Source organism: Terrapene carolina, unplaced genomic scaffold (assembly GCF_002925995.2).
Source record: "Terrapene carolina triunguis isolate 2854851 unplaced genomic scaffold, T_m_triunguis-2.0 Scaffold706, whole genome shotgun sequence".
NCBI classification, from domain to species: Eukaryota; Metazoa; Chordata; order Testudines; family Emydidae; genus Terrapene; species Terrapene triunguis.
The window spans coordinates 2,989,043-3,006,432 of record NW_020665057.1 but is presented as its reverse complement, the minus strand read 5'-3'; the positions used below and the strand labels follow the sequence as shown (position 1 = coordinate 3,006,432).

The window sequence follows — 17,390 nt, the reverse complement described above, 5'->3', positions numbered from 1 at the left end:
CCCCTCTGATATTGAATATTGCTGTGATCCTTGGGGTAAGGGTCCATTTGTCACAAAGGTAGGCTAACCTGGGTGGCAAGACAGAGAGTACTCAAGAGGAATGTCTGTGACTCCATGTTAAGATTGTTATAGTGTCTGAGGAGTTCACGCTTGATGATTGGTTGGTTGGTGAAATTTAAGTATAGAACTCACAACCAATTGGGGGTTTGTGCCCTGGTTCCTAACAGTCTGCCCTGAGGTTGGGTCTCTTACTCTTGAGCCACTGCAGGGCGGCTTGACAGATGGGAAATACACAACTCTGAGGGTATGTCGCCACAGCAACCAGACACCCGTGTCTGGCCCATGCCAGCTGACTCTGGCTCGCGGGGCTTGGGCTCTGGGGCTGTTGCATTGCTGTGTAGGCTTCTGGGCTCAGGCTGGCGCCTGGTCCATTGCAACCCTGCAAGGTGGAAGGGTTCCAGAGGTTGGGCTACAACAGAAACAGCCCTGCAGCCCGAGCCCATGAGCCTGAGTTGGCTGGCACGGGCCAGTTGCGGGTGTCTGGTTGCTGTGGCGACATACCCTGAGAAGCGTCCGTCTAACAATCGGAGGGTGAAGCGGAAAACATTTCTTAAATATAAGAAATGGTCACTTCAGAGATTGTCTGAGTAGTCCAAGGTTTGGAGGGGAGAGGATGTCCCCCATCTGGTTCAACAAAACATAACTGTTGCTTGCAGTGGTTAACAGGAATCCCTCTTCGTTTTGAAAATAAACAAATCTGGTGGAATGTGCAGTACAATATGTCCCTTTATACTTGTTTTTCCTTCCTCCCCATGAGACTTTTTTTTTTATTCAGATGGACGGTAGCTGTGGATAAAACTAAGAAACCTCTTCTAATAACTGACAAGCTGATATCATTGAATTATGCTATTGGCATTGTTCACTTTCTACTATTCACTTAATATTTCTGATTGGGTGTAGAGTTCTTATGTTTGGTCTCTGCCCAGCAAAGACCTTTCCTGTTTCCTTTGTCCCCTTCAGAAGTCTGAACAACATCTGGTCAGTCTTTTTTGTTACGCTAACGTTTGTGAAAAGTGTTTAGTTATTTTTTTTGCTTGGGTGACTCAGGCCACTTTGTGTTAAAATTTCAAACTAGGCATGTGCATCATAGTTTCTGATGAAGATTAGTTATGGTAAATCTGGAAAAAATAATTTGGGGACAGTAATGTCATAAATGCTTGAAAATCCTGGCCTGGGCTTGTGTTATATATTAATTTTTTCTTACTGATTTAAACACGCACCAGGTACATCATATTTCCCCATTCTGGGTTTTTGATCATTCTCATAACTGCAATTGATTTCCAAAACACAATTTAAAGCAGAGCATTTCCCATTGTTTATACAGAGTCCTCCCAATATATAGGCCTCCAATTCTGGAGGCATTTATTGATAAGTACTGCTTAAACTGGAAACTCTGCCTAGAACTCTCTCATATAGAGCAATGAAAAAGCTGTAATTTGTATTTGCAATACCTGAATGACACGATCTGGGGTTTGAGAGGTGCTTGGCATCAACTCCCATTGACTTCATTGGGGATTAAGGAGACACAGTTTCAAAGGGCTGGGCCTTATGTATTATGTTGGGGTTATAAAATTACAACTTTTAATATTGGAAGGGGTGGGGACAAACCCTGTTTCAAATCGAGCTGCAGTTCAGACACCGGCTTCTTAAGTGTGCGCGTAAATTAAAAAGTTTAACCTGGAAATTTTCATTGGTGCAAGGGAAGAACCTGTTTTAATACAATCAGCTTTGGTTTAACTCTGCCCTTTACATACCTGAGCGCCATTTTCTGTCCAGCCAGCTGCTAGCCAGATAACCATCACTGGACTCAGTGAAGCAATTTAAAAACAAGGAAGTGGGTCTGGTGTGGATCTAAAATTTGTTTTCCCCACTCTTGAATCTCTAAACTAGGCCTGAGTTTTGTGTAATATCTTGGCCAAGAAGAGAGTCAAACTCTTGAAATGGAAATTTTTTTTGACCACTTGTCTCATAGTGGGATTTAATTTATGTATTGAAGTTCAAATACAGATCAGGACCAATTAACCTTTCCTGCAAACTCAGAGAAATATTTGGGCATGATTATGTTTAGCTCCAATTACAAAGGCCTAAAATGAGATTCATATTGGCCAAGTGTTTTAAAAGTGACTAGTGATTTGCGGTGCTGGGTTTGAGGTGTCTTAAAGTTGCTCTCAGAAAGTATTGAGCACTTCCCCTCTAAAATCCAGGCCCCTTAAAGGTGTCTCAAGGTTGGCACATAAAAAGCAAGGAACCCAAAACCACTGGTCATTTTTGGAAACCTTGGCCAGTTGGTTTTATTCTGTTGGTCATTAGAATGATGCCTGTATATATACATATCTGTAAATAATTTCTATCAATGTTGGTATATAACTTATTATATAGTTACTGTACAATATCAGCACCCTTCTCCTCTCCCCAAACAAAATGCACTCTGCTGTTTATAATACATAATACATAGCAGTGGGCAGTGTCTTGGGTTGTTTTTATTCATTATAGATGATGACCATATGTGGTGGCTTTAAGTTAGTTTTGAGTTATGTGGTCAGTCGCTGAATGGTGAAGTACAGTATATTGCATTACTTGGTATCATGTACCCTGTATATTCCCTTTCTCTATGCATGGGTATATTTATATGCAGAACAGCAGAAGAGGCCCATGAAAGCTTTTGTTGGGAATTTGTGTAAGCATTCAACATAAAGAAATTAATTGTCTGTACTAGTGCTTTTTTTCCCCCTTGCTGCAGAAAATACAACAAATGCCTTTATATGGAATGTAGCTGCTGCTTCCTGTAAATGTTTATAAGATGTTATTAAAAACATATGTCTTCTCTTCCCACAGACCTTGTTTAGAAAGCTTGTTGCAAGCATGTTGTTTTAGCTTTGCTTGCAAGAAACAGCATCTGTTGTACTAAAAATGGTAGTTTTGTACAAATGTTTTTATCGCTTCCTTTTGTAAGGCCCGATAGATTTGGGAGCTGCATTTTCATTGGTTCTTTCCTTTGACAAAAAGCAAGCCGTAATCATTCGTGCCAGCCTCTAGAGATTTTCCTTATTCAAACCAAGCTGCTTACACTCGCTGTAATAACAGCTAACTTTATTTCATCTGCTTTTTAACCCTGGGGTTAACTTTGATGCTTATAAAAGTGGAACTGGAAAATGCATACCAGCAATATGCAGAAATCACACCCCCATACCTGTGTTAATCATGTTAATACTGTCTGACCTGCAAGGCTCCTGGCATTCACATCCTGAGCCTCTTCTGAGCAGAGATTGACAATATAGATAAATAGGACCAAATTATATTGGGCAATACATTTGCTATTCTATACATGTTTAGTTCCCTTTGACTTCAGTCTGAATACATAGTTTCAATGGAGACAACGTGTATATATCGAGTACCAGAGTATGGCACCTAATGACTGTGATGCGGGGAAGGCAGAAATCAGCCGACTCCTATTTGTTTGATTCTAATACAGATGTGAAACCCAGCTTCTAGAGAGTAGTGTATTAAATCACTGCACCTGCTATCCTTTCTTCCTATTTTTCTGCTCCCTTATCAGAACCCTGGAAATTCCTCCTCCTTTCCCTGCCCTCCCCCCGACTTTACATCCACCTCCCAAGTCCTGTGTGGAAGCTGTCATTTTCTTAGTGTTCAGTGGACTGAACAAGTTGTCTTTCCAGCTTGTCCCTGATGTCTCTTAAGTGACTGGGGTGGGTCGCTGTTGAGTGATGAGGCCCTCTTTTCCCCGTTTCCTGTGGCTGAGTGCTGGCTTCACAACAACAGGACTTTACGGTTGTAACACTTCCCCCAAATTAAGAAGAAAAACATAATAATTTTTTTTAAAAAGCTGGATAATCACATGGTGCTAATGTTCCTGTTCTGTTCCAACTGCTTCTGGAGCCTATTAGAGAAAGTGGAAACAAGGAGGAAAAGCCAAGCTAGCCCAGATGCCTTTACTGAAGGTCATGGGCCATGAAATTCAATGATGCCTGTAATTTCCCAGGTTGTCCTAATTTCTCTTTTTATAGATTGGCATGATATTTGCCCTCTTCCAGTCCTCTGGGATGTTTCCCATCTTCCATGAGTTTTTGAAGATAATCACTAATGGCTCATATATTTCCCCAGGAAATCTCTCTCTTGCCTGGCGACTTGAAGACATCTGACTTGTCTAAGTACTTTTTTAACTTGTTCTTTCCCTATTAGCCTCAGATCCTACCTCATTTTCACTAGCATTCACTATGTTAGACATCCATTCACTACTAACCTTTCTGGTGAATACTGAAACAAAAAAAGTCATTTAGCACTTCTACCATTTCCACATTTTCTGTTATCTTTCCCCTCTCGTTGAGCAATGGGCCTGCCTTGTCCCTGATCTTCCTCTTGTTTCTAATGTATTTGTAGAACGTTTTCTTGTTACCTTTTATGCCTCTAGCTTGTTTAATCTCGGTTTGTGCCTTGGCCTTCGAATTTTGTGCCTACATGTTTGTGGTGTTTGTTTATAGTCATCCTTTGTAATTTGACCTAGTTGGACCTAGCTGGGTTGTTCAGAGGACTTGGGGCCATTAGGACTCAAGAAAGCAGGAAGGGCCCTTCTGCCACATGAGGCCACCACATGCTGTGTGACCTTGTCCTCTCCTGCCCAAGCGGCTGCTTCTTGTCTGGCTTGCTATAAACCCATCTGGCTTCCTTTGTTCTATCTTTCAGGTAACTTTCCACTGCTCTGACCTCACCCGTCTCCTTTGAGGAGTTAAACTAAAACTGTTTTTTTATGGACGCAGCTGTCTTTAGTATAACTTTTGTGAGGTCTAAGTACCATTGTTAATGTTAGAGAGAGAAGGGGAGTGAGGTAATATCTTTTATTGGACCAACTTCATCTGGTGAGAGAGAATTGAGCTTTCAAGCTTACATAGAGATCTTCCTCAGGTCTGCTAAGTATTTCCCATTGTACCTGCTACAGGACCTATCAGCAGTGACGAGTCCATATATATACAGGCACTCATGTTACAGAAATTTTCCAATTTCATAATAGCAACCAGAATTCATAAGTTGTACAGCCATTTTCCAAATTCATCATGCTCTGCCAACGGCATGCATCCCTCTTCATGCCCTATCCTATACTTATGCGGCAGGAACTTTCTCCTTCTGCTGCCAGGTGCTCTGCACCTGCAGAGGTTAGGGTAGAATGTGGTTAGCGCAAGTAACTAGCTGTAGGTGTTAGAGAACTTAATGCTAGTATCATTTACCTTTTCTGTATCTAATGGGCCAAACTCAGACATATGTGCTGTCAGGTGTGTTTTTAATATACATTTTAGGTTTTCCTTTGCTACACCAAGTTTATACTTTGTTTTCAGGTTTTAGTTTAAAATCCATGAGCTAAAATTGTTTTTGCCAGTTATTTTTCCATTATCAAAAAGACGCATTGGCACAGTTGCTGGGAAATAAAATGTATAAAGTAATCCAAGTCTCATATGAGGTATCTAGTGAGATGAAAGCCTATAAATATGGAATTTTCTTCCCCACCTGCTATAAAGATGGTCATTTTATTCATTGGCCCTTTGGGTCTTAATTAATGAAGACCAGGAGGTGACTGGCTTATCTGTTTTAGTGTGGTGGTGAAATCATAAAATATCAACTATGGGCAACTGAGGAAGAAACTGAAATTCCCTGATGACTTTGAAAGAATTCACTGAAATCAAATTGCTTGCAAATATTTTACAAGACTTCTAAAAATTGATGTTACCAAAACTGTGAGTAAAAAGGTGATACTTTTTTTTATATATACCTACAGATATTGATGATGTCAAGAAACACAAACCGGGTTATCTTGAGGCTACCGCTGAGTGGTTCCGATTATATAAGGTCCCAGATGACAAACCGGAAAATCAGTTTGCTTTTAATGGAGAGTTTAAAGACAAGGTGAAGATGATATGGATTTAAAGATGCATCTTGCTGGCATATGTGGTTTTTGGGATGATATATCCTAGATTTTTTTGGAATTGCTTGCAAGGAAGTGGTTGGTCCATCATAATGGAATAAAGCTATGTCAGCATTCTTTAAATGCAGTATGGAGGGGGTAGGAATATATTATCAAACATCAGAACTTTATTTGGCTTATTTTCATGTGTTTGTAAAATGAAAACCTTAATCCATATAGAGAATTTTGAATAGCTGTATTTTTGTCTGTGTAGATAATTAGGAAAACTTGCAAGATTAAACGTATCTCAAGAAAATAATGGCTTTTGAACAAGTGGGTAAAATATTAGGTCCCACTCCTGTGGAGATTTACACACATGCATATGGTTTTTGCAGGATCAGGGCTGGGTTTTTTTTCCAATATCTTTGTCATCATAGGAAAGTAATGGGGAATAGATTTTGTGCATAGACTTGCAAATCTTCATGACAATTTTGCAAGACTGTATATTTTAAAAGAAGCAGTATGGTCGGTTGCAGACTTTTCCATGCTTGGTCTTTGATCAGAGGTGATTTTTTTGGGTAATTTTGAGTAAAAATGTTTCAGCAGTTTTTGTCTTCAAGACTAAAGATCTTTTCCCATCTTAAGAAAAATTCTCATGAGTTTTTGACAACCTGTGGCTAAAATAGCTGGTGATTGGAAGTGCCGTGGACATGGGAATAGTGCTCCCTGTAGAGACTGTGCTCACTGTGGCCATTTTCCAGGTGAAATTGGGTTTGATTTGAGTTTAAAATAGTTTGGAAATCACACATTATGTACAATCTATAGAGGGATTTTCCCCCTAAGCATTATAAACGGGTTCCAGAGAAATGATGCCCGTACACAAATTGGCTATAAAGTGTCTAAGCTATAAAATGCCTACTAACCAACCCAAACAAACTTTCCAATGTTGTCTGGGTGTAAAGATCCTCTTATTACTCTTCTCCCTCAAATGAATCATTAGTCTGGTGGAAAATACCCAGTGTTGCAAGGCCAGACAACCTGAAGCTCTATTGCCAGCTCCTCCACTGTCTGCCTTTGTTAAGTTTGTACTTTGCAAAGCATATTCAGTGAGGCTTGAAGAAAGCTGCAGCCAAAACTGCTGGAATTTTGGGTCAGAGTTTGCACTAAATACCTTACCCCCTGACCAACTTGGACATGCTTCATTTGTTTCTAGAGACCCAGGATGTAAGAGAGTTACTCTTCCCCAAAATGTTCCAGTGGCACTGGTGAAGGGTGGCAACATCTCAGTGGTATCTAGCCACCTAGTCCAATTATGAAATGTGTATGCTCTGTCTGCAAGTGTGTGTTAGCCCATAGAGCTGTGATGCCCAAAACTTTAAAACTTCTTGGAGCTCTTTAATTTCCTCCCTGTATTTCCTTTTTTAACAACAACAACAACAACAAAAACCAACACGAAATTAAATTCCCACCAACAAAACTAGGCAATTAATATACCGTTTTAATGTAACACTGAAGTTGGATGGTTAAGCAGTCAAATCAGGAAATGCCAATATATTGCTGCGTGTGCAACATTAACTTTGACCCTTGTGTATATGTGTTATAATACAATCTTTAATAAGGGTCATGTGTTGTTTCTCAAATAATAATGCATCATACAATGTTAAGACATCTGTAGTTACACATGTAGAATCCTGTATGATGATTTATTCCTGTACACATACACTGATGCCTTTTTTCATGAATCCTCCTTATTGTGTCTGGCCACCAACCAAAAGTATCCTCAGTATGATGCCAATGTACTTGGTGGGTAGTGAGGCCTGTTTCTCACCTTAGAAAAGTGTGATTGTAGGAAGCCTCCTGTGAAGCCTTATTAAAATTTTTGGAAAATATACCATGTGAAATTGCATTTTTAATAAATTAATTCTTTGGAATTTAGTTAATAGCTTTTTATATCTCTTGATATAAACTAGGATTTTGCTGTTGGAATTATTAAATCCACCCATGAATACTGGAAAGCTTTGCTTCATAAAAAGGCTGACAGAGGTGCTATAGAATGGTAAGTGTCCATTCAAAGCTATTCCTATTTGTATTGTATTCATTCTGTCAGTGTGGCAGCTGTGTATGAATCACTTACATTTTTTGCTTTGAGGTGGCAGTAACATTTCTGTTTTTACAGCATCCCGATAGATAATTGCTCTTGCATGGTAACTACACAGGGTTTACTGGAAATTACTCAGAAAATATATATTGATCATGTGAGTCCTGCAGATTATTTATAAGTAAACTTTAGTAACAGCTCAAAAACCAGTTATTGTGTAATCTGCTGCTTTTTGCACAATACTGATAACTTTTAATTTCTTTGAACGTGTCCTGTTATGTAATTTGATAATATAGCCAAGTGTAGCTTGTTAATATTTAGGAATTACTTAATTAAAAGTATTCACTTTAAACTAGAGAAAGAAGGTTAGGATTGTGTTAGTGATTTATTATGGTGACGTTATACAGTTACACTGTAAAATGAAATTTATGAATTCTTTAAAATGTTAAAGATAGTAAGCTAACCTAACCTAAGGAAAAGCAGAGTTATTGCTGTCATTTTGTCCTTACCACCCCATTGTGTATCACTGCACATGAATTTATGATCAGCTTCTATTCTAAAATTCCTGCAGTATTTAAATACAACAAAGGAATTAAGTTGTCAAGTTAGTCCTCAACTATGAATTTCCCTGTCCCCAATAATACTGTTCGGGATTTTCCTGAGAGCCTCCATATTCCATACAAAGCCCTAATGAATCCTCTGCCTATCATTTATTCTATACTGTTGTTGTTGTTGTTTGTTTTGCAGTAGCACCAGGAGTCCCCAACTGAGATTGGGGCCCCAATGTGCTAGATACTGCACAAACACATAGTGAGAGAGACAATCCCTGTCCCAAAGAGCTTAACAGTCTAAGTAGGACACAGTCAAAGAGTTGGAGAACAAGTGTATTGTTATCTCTGTTTTATAGATGGGGTATCTGAGGCACATTGAGATTAAGTGATTTGCCCAAAGTCACACTGCAAGTCTGTGGCAGAGCCAGAAATTGACCCCAATTCTCCTAGCCAGCATTCTTATTGGACTGCAAGTCCCAAGTTGGTAATATTGAGCTTCATATTTTTTGATTCCAAAGCACTTAGGCTACATGTTGGTATAATTTATAAATCAATCCCAGCCTTACTTTGAGGAATCGATACTATGCAGTTTATCCTATCGGATAATTTAGATGAGACCTTACAAACCAAAGTCCAAATTCAGTCTTGGTATGAATGGATGCAGCTGCACTAACTTCAATGGAACTTTAGCCATTTACACTAGCAGAGGATTTGGCTCCATGTTTTCGTCTGCTGTCCATGAGCATTAAAGATCTCGAACGCTTTTTGAAAGAGCAGAGGTTTTCCCCAGGTCTTTGATCAACATTTCTCCTTTGCCACCAGTGTGCTGTGAAGTCAGTTTATTGGATTCCTTTCCCAAGGGTTGTCTCCATGCTATTGTGTCTATTTTTATAGAGAACTTTGGGATCCTTTTAAGGACGAAAGGCACTATATAAACGTAAAATATTAAATGTATAAAATGCTGGTTATTGTTGCTTCATTTTTGACTGACTCACTTCTTGGTAGATATAAACATTTAGGCTCTTTGAAGAGGCTGTTTATCATAGGTAGGTTTTATTCTGTTCCATTTTTTTTATTGTTAACTATCTTATTAATTTTTATTTTTCAGTACGAATGTTTTGGTGCATGACAGCCCCTTTTGTTGCAGTGAAGAGGATGCCAGGTTAATTGTGCAATCAGTAAGGGCAAAACGCTTTTAATAGAACTTTTTTATTTTTAAAAATTGTTACTAATGCTAGCAAAAGATCCAAAAATCCAGCATTGAAATAAAATAGGTAAACAAAGTGGGTCCTTGCATTAAACAAAGATGTGAGGTTTAAAAAAAATAAAATGTAGAATACAGAGATTATGGGGGACATATAACTATTATAATATAAACCTTTTTTGCTGCAGTATAATAACTGTGTTTTCTGGCAGGTTCATTACCGTTTTGCTGATTTTCTATGGTGCTATTTCTTCTGATGCTAAATAGCAAGATTGACTATGTGTATCTAGCCTGCTGTCTTCTCTGTCTGCCCTGTTGCCATGAGTTACCACCCAGTGCTAAAACTCATTGACTAGCTGACTGTACTCTCTAATCACTAAGGGGATCCTTTGTTTGCCTACTTGCATAATTAAATGCATCGCTGTACAAGGAAGGGAGAAATGTTTTTCTAACTGCTTGTTAAAGAATAGTGCCTTGTTCTGCAAATTAATGTAAAATTCAAATACAAATTAATGTAAAATTCAAATACACGGGTTCTCTGTTTAAACTAGAAAAATGTCCTGCAGGTTTTATACTTACATGTGCAAATATAATTGGAGGAGAAGTTATTCCATTTAAACGTTATATTTTGGAGACCACAACTTAAGCAACAACAACAAAAAAGCAATGTAAAGTGCCTGATTTAACCAAAAAACCCCCCAAACATTTCTCACATGTATTTGCTTTCGCCATGAGCATATCGGGTGTTTTGCACTTGGATGTGGCTATATAGGCAACTAACTAGTCTTAACTCAAACTCTCTCAATTGCTTGATTTGTGCGCACAGTTATAGCAATTGTGCAAGTGTAAGTGTCAAATGAGACCTCAGGCCTCTTAAAACTAAGCTCTGAAAAAAACTAATGTTTTTACTTTCAAAAACCAGACATACAGACCATATACATATTTGGAGGCTTCTTTCCTAGTTGCCTCACTTTTTCATTGTTTACTTGTAAGATACAGGCTAAGATCTTGAGTAGCTACACCAGTAATATATCAGTGATGCAAAATCCAGGACCTTTTATGTATTGGGATAGTGATTCAAATACTCCTGTTTATTTTATCTAGTTGAGGACTAATAAATTTCCCTGTGATGGGTGCTTATGAAATTGTATCTGCAATAAGCAGTTAAAAGTGAATTCCCTTAAAAAGTGTTGCCAGAAGATTAAATATAGTAAGGTGTCAGTTATACCTTCTATCTAGGGGAAGCTTAGAACTGAATTTCCCATTTCTGTGCATTTAAAGTCTTAACTAACATTACTGTAAAAGGGTTACTCTCTTCTTTAAAATGTTGTATTTTAAGCTAATAAGTCTTTGTTACTCACAACAAAGCTGGTTAAACTGAAAGAAATTTCAAAATCAAACTTTTCAGTGTTGATTCTGTTCAGTTTCTTTCTGCATTTGTCTCAAAGTATGTCTACACATGAATTCTTAGGCATGTTTTTTAACACGTTAACACAATTGTAAAATTTTAATGTAGAAATAAAGAAATGTTTGTTTCAGTACCCACATTCATTCCTAGTCACATTTATCTGATTAAATGCAACTATCAGCAAACATTTGTGTTTTGTCTGTGCTAGAATTTACAATCATTTTTCATAAACATGTATTAAAAACACAACTAAATATTCAAGTTCAGACATACCATCAGCTTGGACAATGAAAATCAATGAAATAATTGTCAGTTTCAAGTCCTCTGCCCTGCACTGTTTGCATTTGAAACATTCCAGGTCAATTTGTTTGTTTTAAAACAACTGTTTGTATGGTTTTTTAAAACAAAAATTCCAGTGGAAACATTTCTACTGCAGTGTTTACAAAATCAAAAATTTTAAATCTCATTTGTATTGGTGTTCCATGGTATTGTCTTATAGTAGCCACCAATGTTTTAAACTTTTTTTTCTTCCTGCTCCCATTCCTCACTTTCTTTTCCTTGAATGGTTTCACTGTTTCTTTGTAGTATTTTACTAAACCCCAATCATCCATGACCCTCCCTTGCTTCTGTTGCTTTTACAGATTTTTCTTCTTTAATTTTTTAGGGCTGTCAAGTGATTAAAAAAATTAATCACGATTAATCACATGATTAAACAATTATAGAATACCATTTATTTAAATATTTTCGATGTCTACATTTTCAAATATATTGATTTCAATTACAACACAGAATACAAAGTGTACTGTGCTCACTTTATTTTTATTTTTGATTACAAGTATTTGCACTGTAAAAAACAAAATAAATAGTATTTTTCAATTCACCTAATACAAGTACTGTAGTGCAATCTTTTTATTATGAAAGTTGAACTTACAAATGTAGAATTATGTAAAAAAAAACAAACCCTGCATTCAAAAATAAAACAATGTAAAATTTTAGAGCCTGCAAGTCCCAAGTTTGTTTACATTTGCAGGAAATAATGCTGCTAGCTTCTTGTTTATAATGTCACCTGAAAGTGAGAACAGGCATTCTCATGGCATTGTTGTAGCTGGCGTTGCAAGATATTTACGTGCCAGATGTACTAAAGATTCATATGTCCCTTCATGCCTCAGCCACCATTCCAAAGGACATGCATCCATGCTGATGGTGGGTTCTGCTTGATAACAATCCAAAGCAGTGCTCACCAACGCATGTTCATTTTAATTATCTGAGTCAGATGCCACCAGCAGAAGGTTGATTTTCTTTTTTGGTGGTTTGGGTTCTGTAGTTTTCGCATCCGAGTGTTGCTCTTTAAAGATTTCTAAAAGCATGCTCCACACCTTGTTTCTCTCAGATTTTGGAAGGTACTTCAGATTCTTAAACCTTGGGTCAAGTACTGTTGCTATCCTTAGAAATCTCACATTGGTACCTTCTGTGCGTTTTGTCAAATCTGCAGTGAAAGTGTTCTTAAAATGAACATTTGTTCGGTCATCATCTGAGACTTCTATAACATGAAATATATGGCAGAATGTGGGTAAAACAATTCTTCTCCAAGGAGTTCTGTCACAAATTTAATTAACGCATTTTTTTAATAAGCATCATCAGCATGGAAGCATGTCCTCTGGAATGGCCAAAGTATGAAAGGGCATACGAATGTTTAGCATATCTGGCACGTAAATACCTTGCAATACCAGCTACAAAAGTGCCATGCAAATGCCTGTTCCCACTTTCTAGTGACATTGTAAATAAGAAGAGGGCAGCATTATCTCCTGTAAATGTAAACAAACTTGTTTGTCTTAGGCCTGGTCTACACTAACACCCCAATTCGATCTAAGGTACGCAACTTCAGCTACGTGAATAACGTAGCTGAAGTCGACATACCTTAGTTCGAACTTACCGCGGTTCAGACGCGGTCCACACGCGGCAGGCAGGCTCCCCTGTCGACTCCGCGGTACTCCTCTCGCAGAGCTGGAGTACCGCAGTCGACGGCGAGCACTTCCGGGATCGATTTATCGCATCCAGACCAGACGCGATAAATCAAACCTGGAAGTTCGATTGCCAGCCGTCGAACTACCGCGGTAGTGTAGACCTGCCCTTAGTGATTGGCTGAACAAGAAGTAGGACTGAGTGGACTTGTAGACGCTGAAGTTTACATTGTTTTGTTTGAGTGCACTTATGTAACAAAAAATAAATCTCCATTTGTAAGTTGCACTTTCACGACAAAGATTGCACTACAGTACTTGTATGAGGTGAATTGAAAAATACTATTTCTTTGGTTTATCATTTTTACAGTGCAAATATTTGCAATCAAAAATATTTCAATTACAACAGTGAATACAATAAATATGAAAATGTAGAAAAACATCCAAAATATTTAATAAATTGCAATTAGTATTGTTTAACAGTGCGATTAAAACTGCAATTAGTCGTGAGTCATTTTTTTAATCGCAATTCATTTTTTTGAGTTAATAACGTGAGTTAATTGTGATTAATCGACAGTCCTTATTTTTTTGTTTATCTAGGTAGTCCAATTACTCTTAACGTATTTATCCTTGAGTAAAATGCACAATATGTTTTAATTGGTATTTTTAATGTATTTAATTTCCAATCAAAAGTAACTTGAAGTGGAAACAGTACAGCCTTTAATATTCTCTTGAGAGCAGAACGTCAAATTCTAGATATTAAATTTTAAACTGGTGTCTTTTCTACAGTCTTGCATTGCCAAATTCAGTTGTCAGACATTCAGCTCTTGCAAGCTGAACTGACAGTATACAGAGATCAACTGCAAAGTCTTAATGGCTGTGAGGTTTTCACATGTACCTGGAAATTTAAAAAAAAAATGTTTTCTGTGGTTTCTTTTACTTCCTTCCATTGGCTTATGGATAGGCACAAGAGAAATCAAAGCTATAGTGGAGTGTTGACTTACAAGTATAATTGGAAACATATTTCCATATTCCTGAGTCACCTGCACTCTTTGGAACAGCTGCCATGCTTGTTTCTAACCCATTTTAGAGAGAAGATTTTTGTATTGGATGAGTGGTATATACCTTTTATTTTCATGAGATATATTAACTGCAAAAATAAAAGGCATACTCTGTTGCTATAACTCATATATTTTTACGAAGAGTAGAATGCCTAGAATTTCCATGCCTAAGAACAAAGTAAAAAGCAAATGATAAAGAAGTCTTCATTGCACTGCTTCTGCATATATAGTTATGGCTGGGCCAGTTTCTAATACCCCTGTTGTTGTTGGGTGACACCTTACTCCATGGGTAGACCTGTTGACTTCAACAGATTTAGGGTGTTGGCATCTGGGCCTTTATGATTTGACAAACGTTATATTTGAGACGCAAATGACTTGTCAGTATTGGGAATTAATTTCTGCTCTGTTACCCTAATGGGTGCACGTTTGGCTGGTTTCTGCCTTCCTTTTAAGTATCCAGCATTGACCACTTTGTAAGAGTGTGTTTCTGCGTCCTCTGTCTCTTAAGTGTGTTTTATGTTGTTGATCTTTCCTCCTTGTCTCACTTTACTCTTCTCTCCCAGCTGAGTTTCAGGACAGTTGGCCTAACTGTGCTCTGACATTAGTGAAAGTCAGGAGTGTTCCACTGCGGTTGATGGCGTTACCCCCGAGTAAAATTGGTACAATCAGAGAGATCAGAAGAGGTAGTCTGTGTCTGACAGCAGTAGGTACTGAATGTTTGAAATACCCAAAATTACCCTGGCATCTGTAGCCAGACATACAACAGAGTTTATAACTGTCTGTAGATGGTGAAAGTTTCTGGTGTTTCCTGATATCTTGTGCTGTCTCTTTCTCAGCACCAGTGTTGGTGCACACTGAAAATTAGATTCTGGAAACACCAGAACATGTTGCTGGATATGTCAATGTTAAAATCTACCATTTACTTTACAGTAAGTGTTGCCATCTATAAAACTGACCTGGGCAGCCAAGCCTTTGTTTAACATTAATCCCAAGAACTGCTTGCTCGCTCACTCTACAAGGAAGCTGCTTAAAATGTTTTTATAAAGTTGGAAAAGCTCCAAGATGAACTATAAATAGCTTGCAGAACAGTTTTTCTCAGACTTATCACATTATTCTTCCCTTATAAAACTGGAAAGAAAATGTGGTAGAGGGGCTTTGCTGGGAGGGGTATCTGATAAAAGTACTTTGGTAGGAATACTTTCCAGGCAGAAGTATCTTTTAAAAGAGAGAGGAAGAGGGGCAGTCTTCCCCTGAGAACTTAAAAAACCCAACCAAACAAAATTACAGAAAATATACCAGGTTGTTATGTTGATGATGTTGCGTGTGGACAGTAGGAGGGTTATGGCTAAAACCCAGGTAAGAGCCCTAAGAGTGGTGACCTCCCTTCCCCTTCCCTATTAATCTCATGGGGTGTTAACTCTACAGCCAGATGCTGATACTTTAAATGTCAGTATTAAGTATTTAATTGCTGATAATTTTAGCAGATGGGATGGGAGTGAAGCCCACGTGGAATTGAGATTTGCTGGAGAGAAGGAATTTCAGAGGGTAGGAAATAGAAGAGAGGAGAGAAATAGAAGGATGGGAAAGGAAGTGAGACTAAGGACAGAAATAATACTGGTCCTAAATGTGAAAATGTTTTCTCGCTGAGTGCTGCTAGATGTGACAATAGGTGGACAAATAAAATTAACAACCAAGTTTAGTTGCACTAAGCTATATTTCCTAGCATTGATCTTTGTGGAACCAACGTAAATGGGAGATTCAGTGTGGGCTGAGGGATATATGTAGCTTTAAAGTTATACAAAGCCCCATGGACCACAGTTAAATATAGAATGTATCCCTTCTACAGAATGAGTTTGACTCCCCTGTTATAGAGATTGTTCTCCCCCCCCCCCCCCCAAAAAAAAACATAGTTGTGGAAATTTAATAAGAAACGTAATCATATAGTAACATTGCTGCAAAGATGTTTTCATCTTTGCTGTTTGCAAATCAAAAAATCCTCTTTATCCTACAAGAGTAAATCATCTTTATTCTAAACAGGTATTCATCTGCTCCTGGTAGGTCTGTGCCTGCGTTTGAGTGAGACAGATACTTATATAGGTAGTAAGAAAAATGGAGGTGTGAGAGGGAGGAGTATTGTCTTACGGTGCCAGTGGTATGTTTCTTTTGTGCTATCATCTGTTGACTTTCACAATAAAATAACCTAGAGTTTGGACACACTACATATGGAGTGTTACTAATATTGTGGTTTTTTTCTGTAGGCACCACCTCCTGCGAGTGGAGATTCTGTTTCTGCAGAAGGTACAGTTTATTTTTACTCCAAATGGCAACATGTATTTTTGTTTCATTTGCTGGAAAAAAAATGAGACAAAAATAGATCCGTTGAAAAAGTTTTTGTGAACTAAACATACTAAGCATGAGACCTGATAAAAATGCTTATATAGGGCCAGATTATGCTTCCCTCACTTCTTTTGAATAGTACCTTAGACAATGAGTAGTTCTACTAAAGTCAAAGGGACTACTAGTCAAGTGGCATAAAGTACTAATACCTACTTGGTGTCGATAAGGGTAGTCTAGCCCGTGTCAGTCTAGAATTAGATGAGCAGTCATACTAATATTTTTCTGTTTCAGAAATTATGGAAGGCCATATTTATCCTTTTAAGAAATGTTGCTTTGATTTCTTCCTTGTGGTAACTTTAAAAATGAAACAAAACAAACTATCCAACAAAACTAAGCCAAACTTACTTTTTCTGTGTTAATTAAAGCAAAATTGACTTTCCCCATTCAGGTTAACAAAAATGATAGTTTTAGTTGAAGTACAGGACTCTGAACTAAGTTTGTTCAATATGCTTTGTTTACTTAAAAAAAAAAAAAAAAAGCCGTTGACTTTTTAATGCCAAAAGCACTGTATGAGAGAGGAACATGCACTACTACAAATTGGAGGGGGGAAGGGAAAGACAAGAAGGAACTTAAAATCTTGAGTCTAGTTCCAAATTCTTCACAAAATAACATCTGTGTAATCAATTTCATGGGAAAGCAAGTTGCATTCCTTTTGCCCTTATATGGTATGCCAATAAATAGCATTTATTTACTAAAATATTCCATCTCAAGCCTCTGACTCAGTACTGGCCACAGTCTGCCT

At 37.8% G+C, this 17,390-nt stretch overlaps 1 protein-coding gene across 1 annotated transcript in view; it reads left to right on the top strand.

The window, feature by feature from the left end:
* The window catches only part of PPA2 (inorganic pyrophosphatase 2), a 44,685-nt gene that overhangs the window by 26,848 nt on the left and 447 nt on the right, over nt 1-17,390 (top strand). The window contains exons 8-11 of the mRNA XM_026659853.2: nt 5,836-5,973; nt 7,942-8,027; nt 9,729-9,798; nt 16,510-16,549. Coding sequence (XP_026515638.1) covers nt 5,836-5,973; nt 7,942-8,027; nt 9,729-9,798; nt 16,510-16,549 — 334 coding nt within the window. The remainder of the gene's footprint in view (nt 1-5,835; nt 5,974-7,941; nt 8,028-9,728; nt 9,799-16,509; nt 16,550-17,390) is intronic.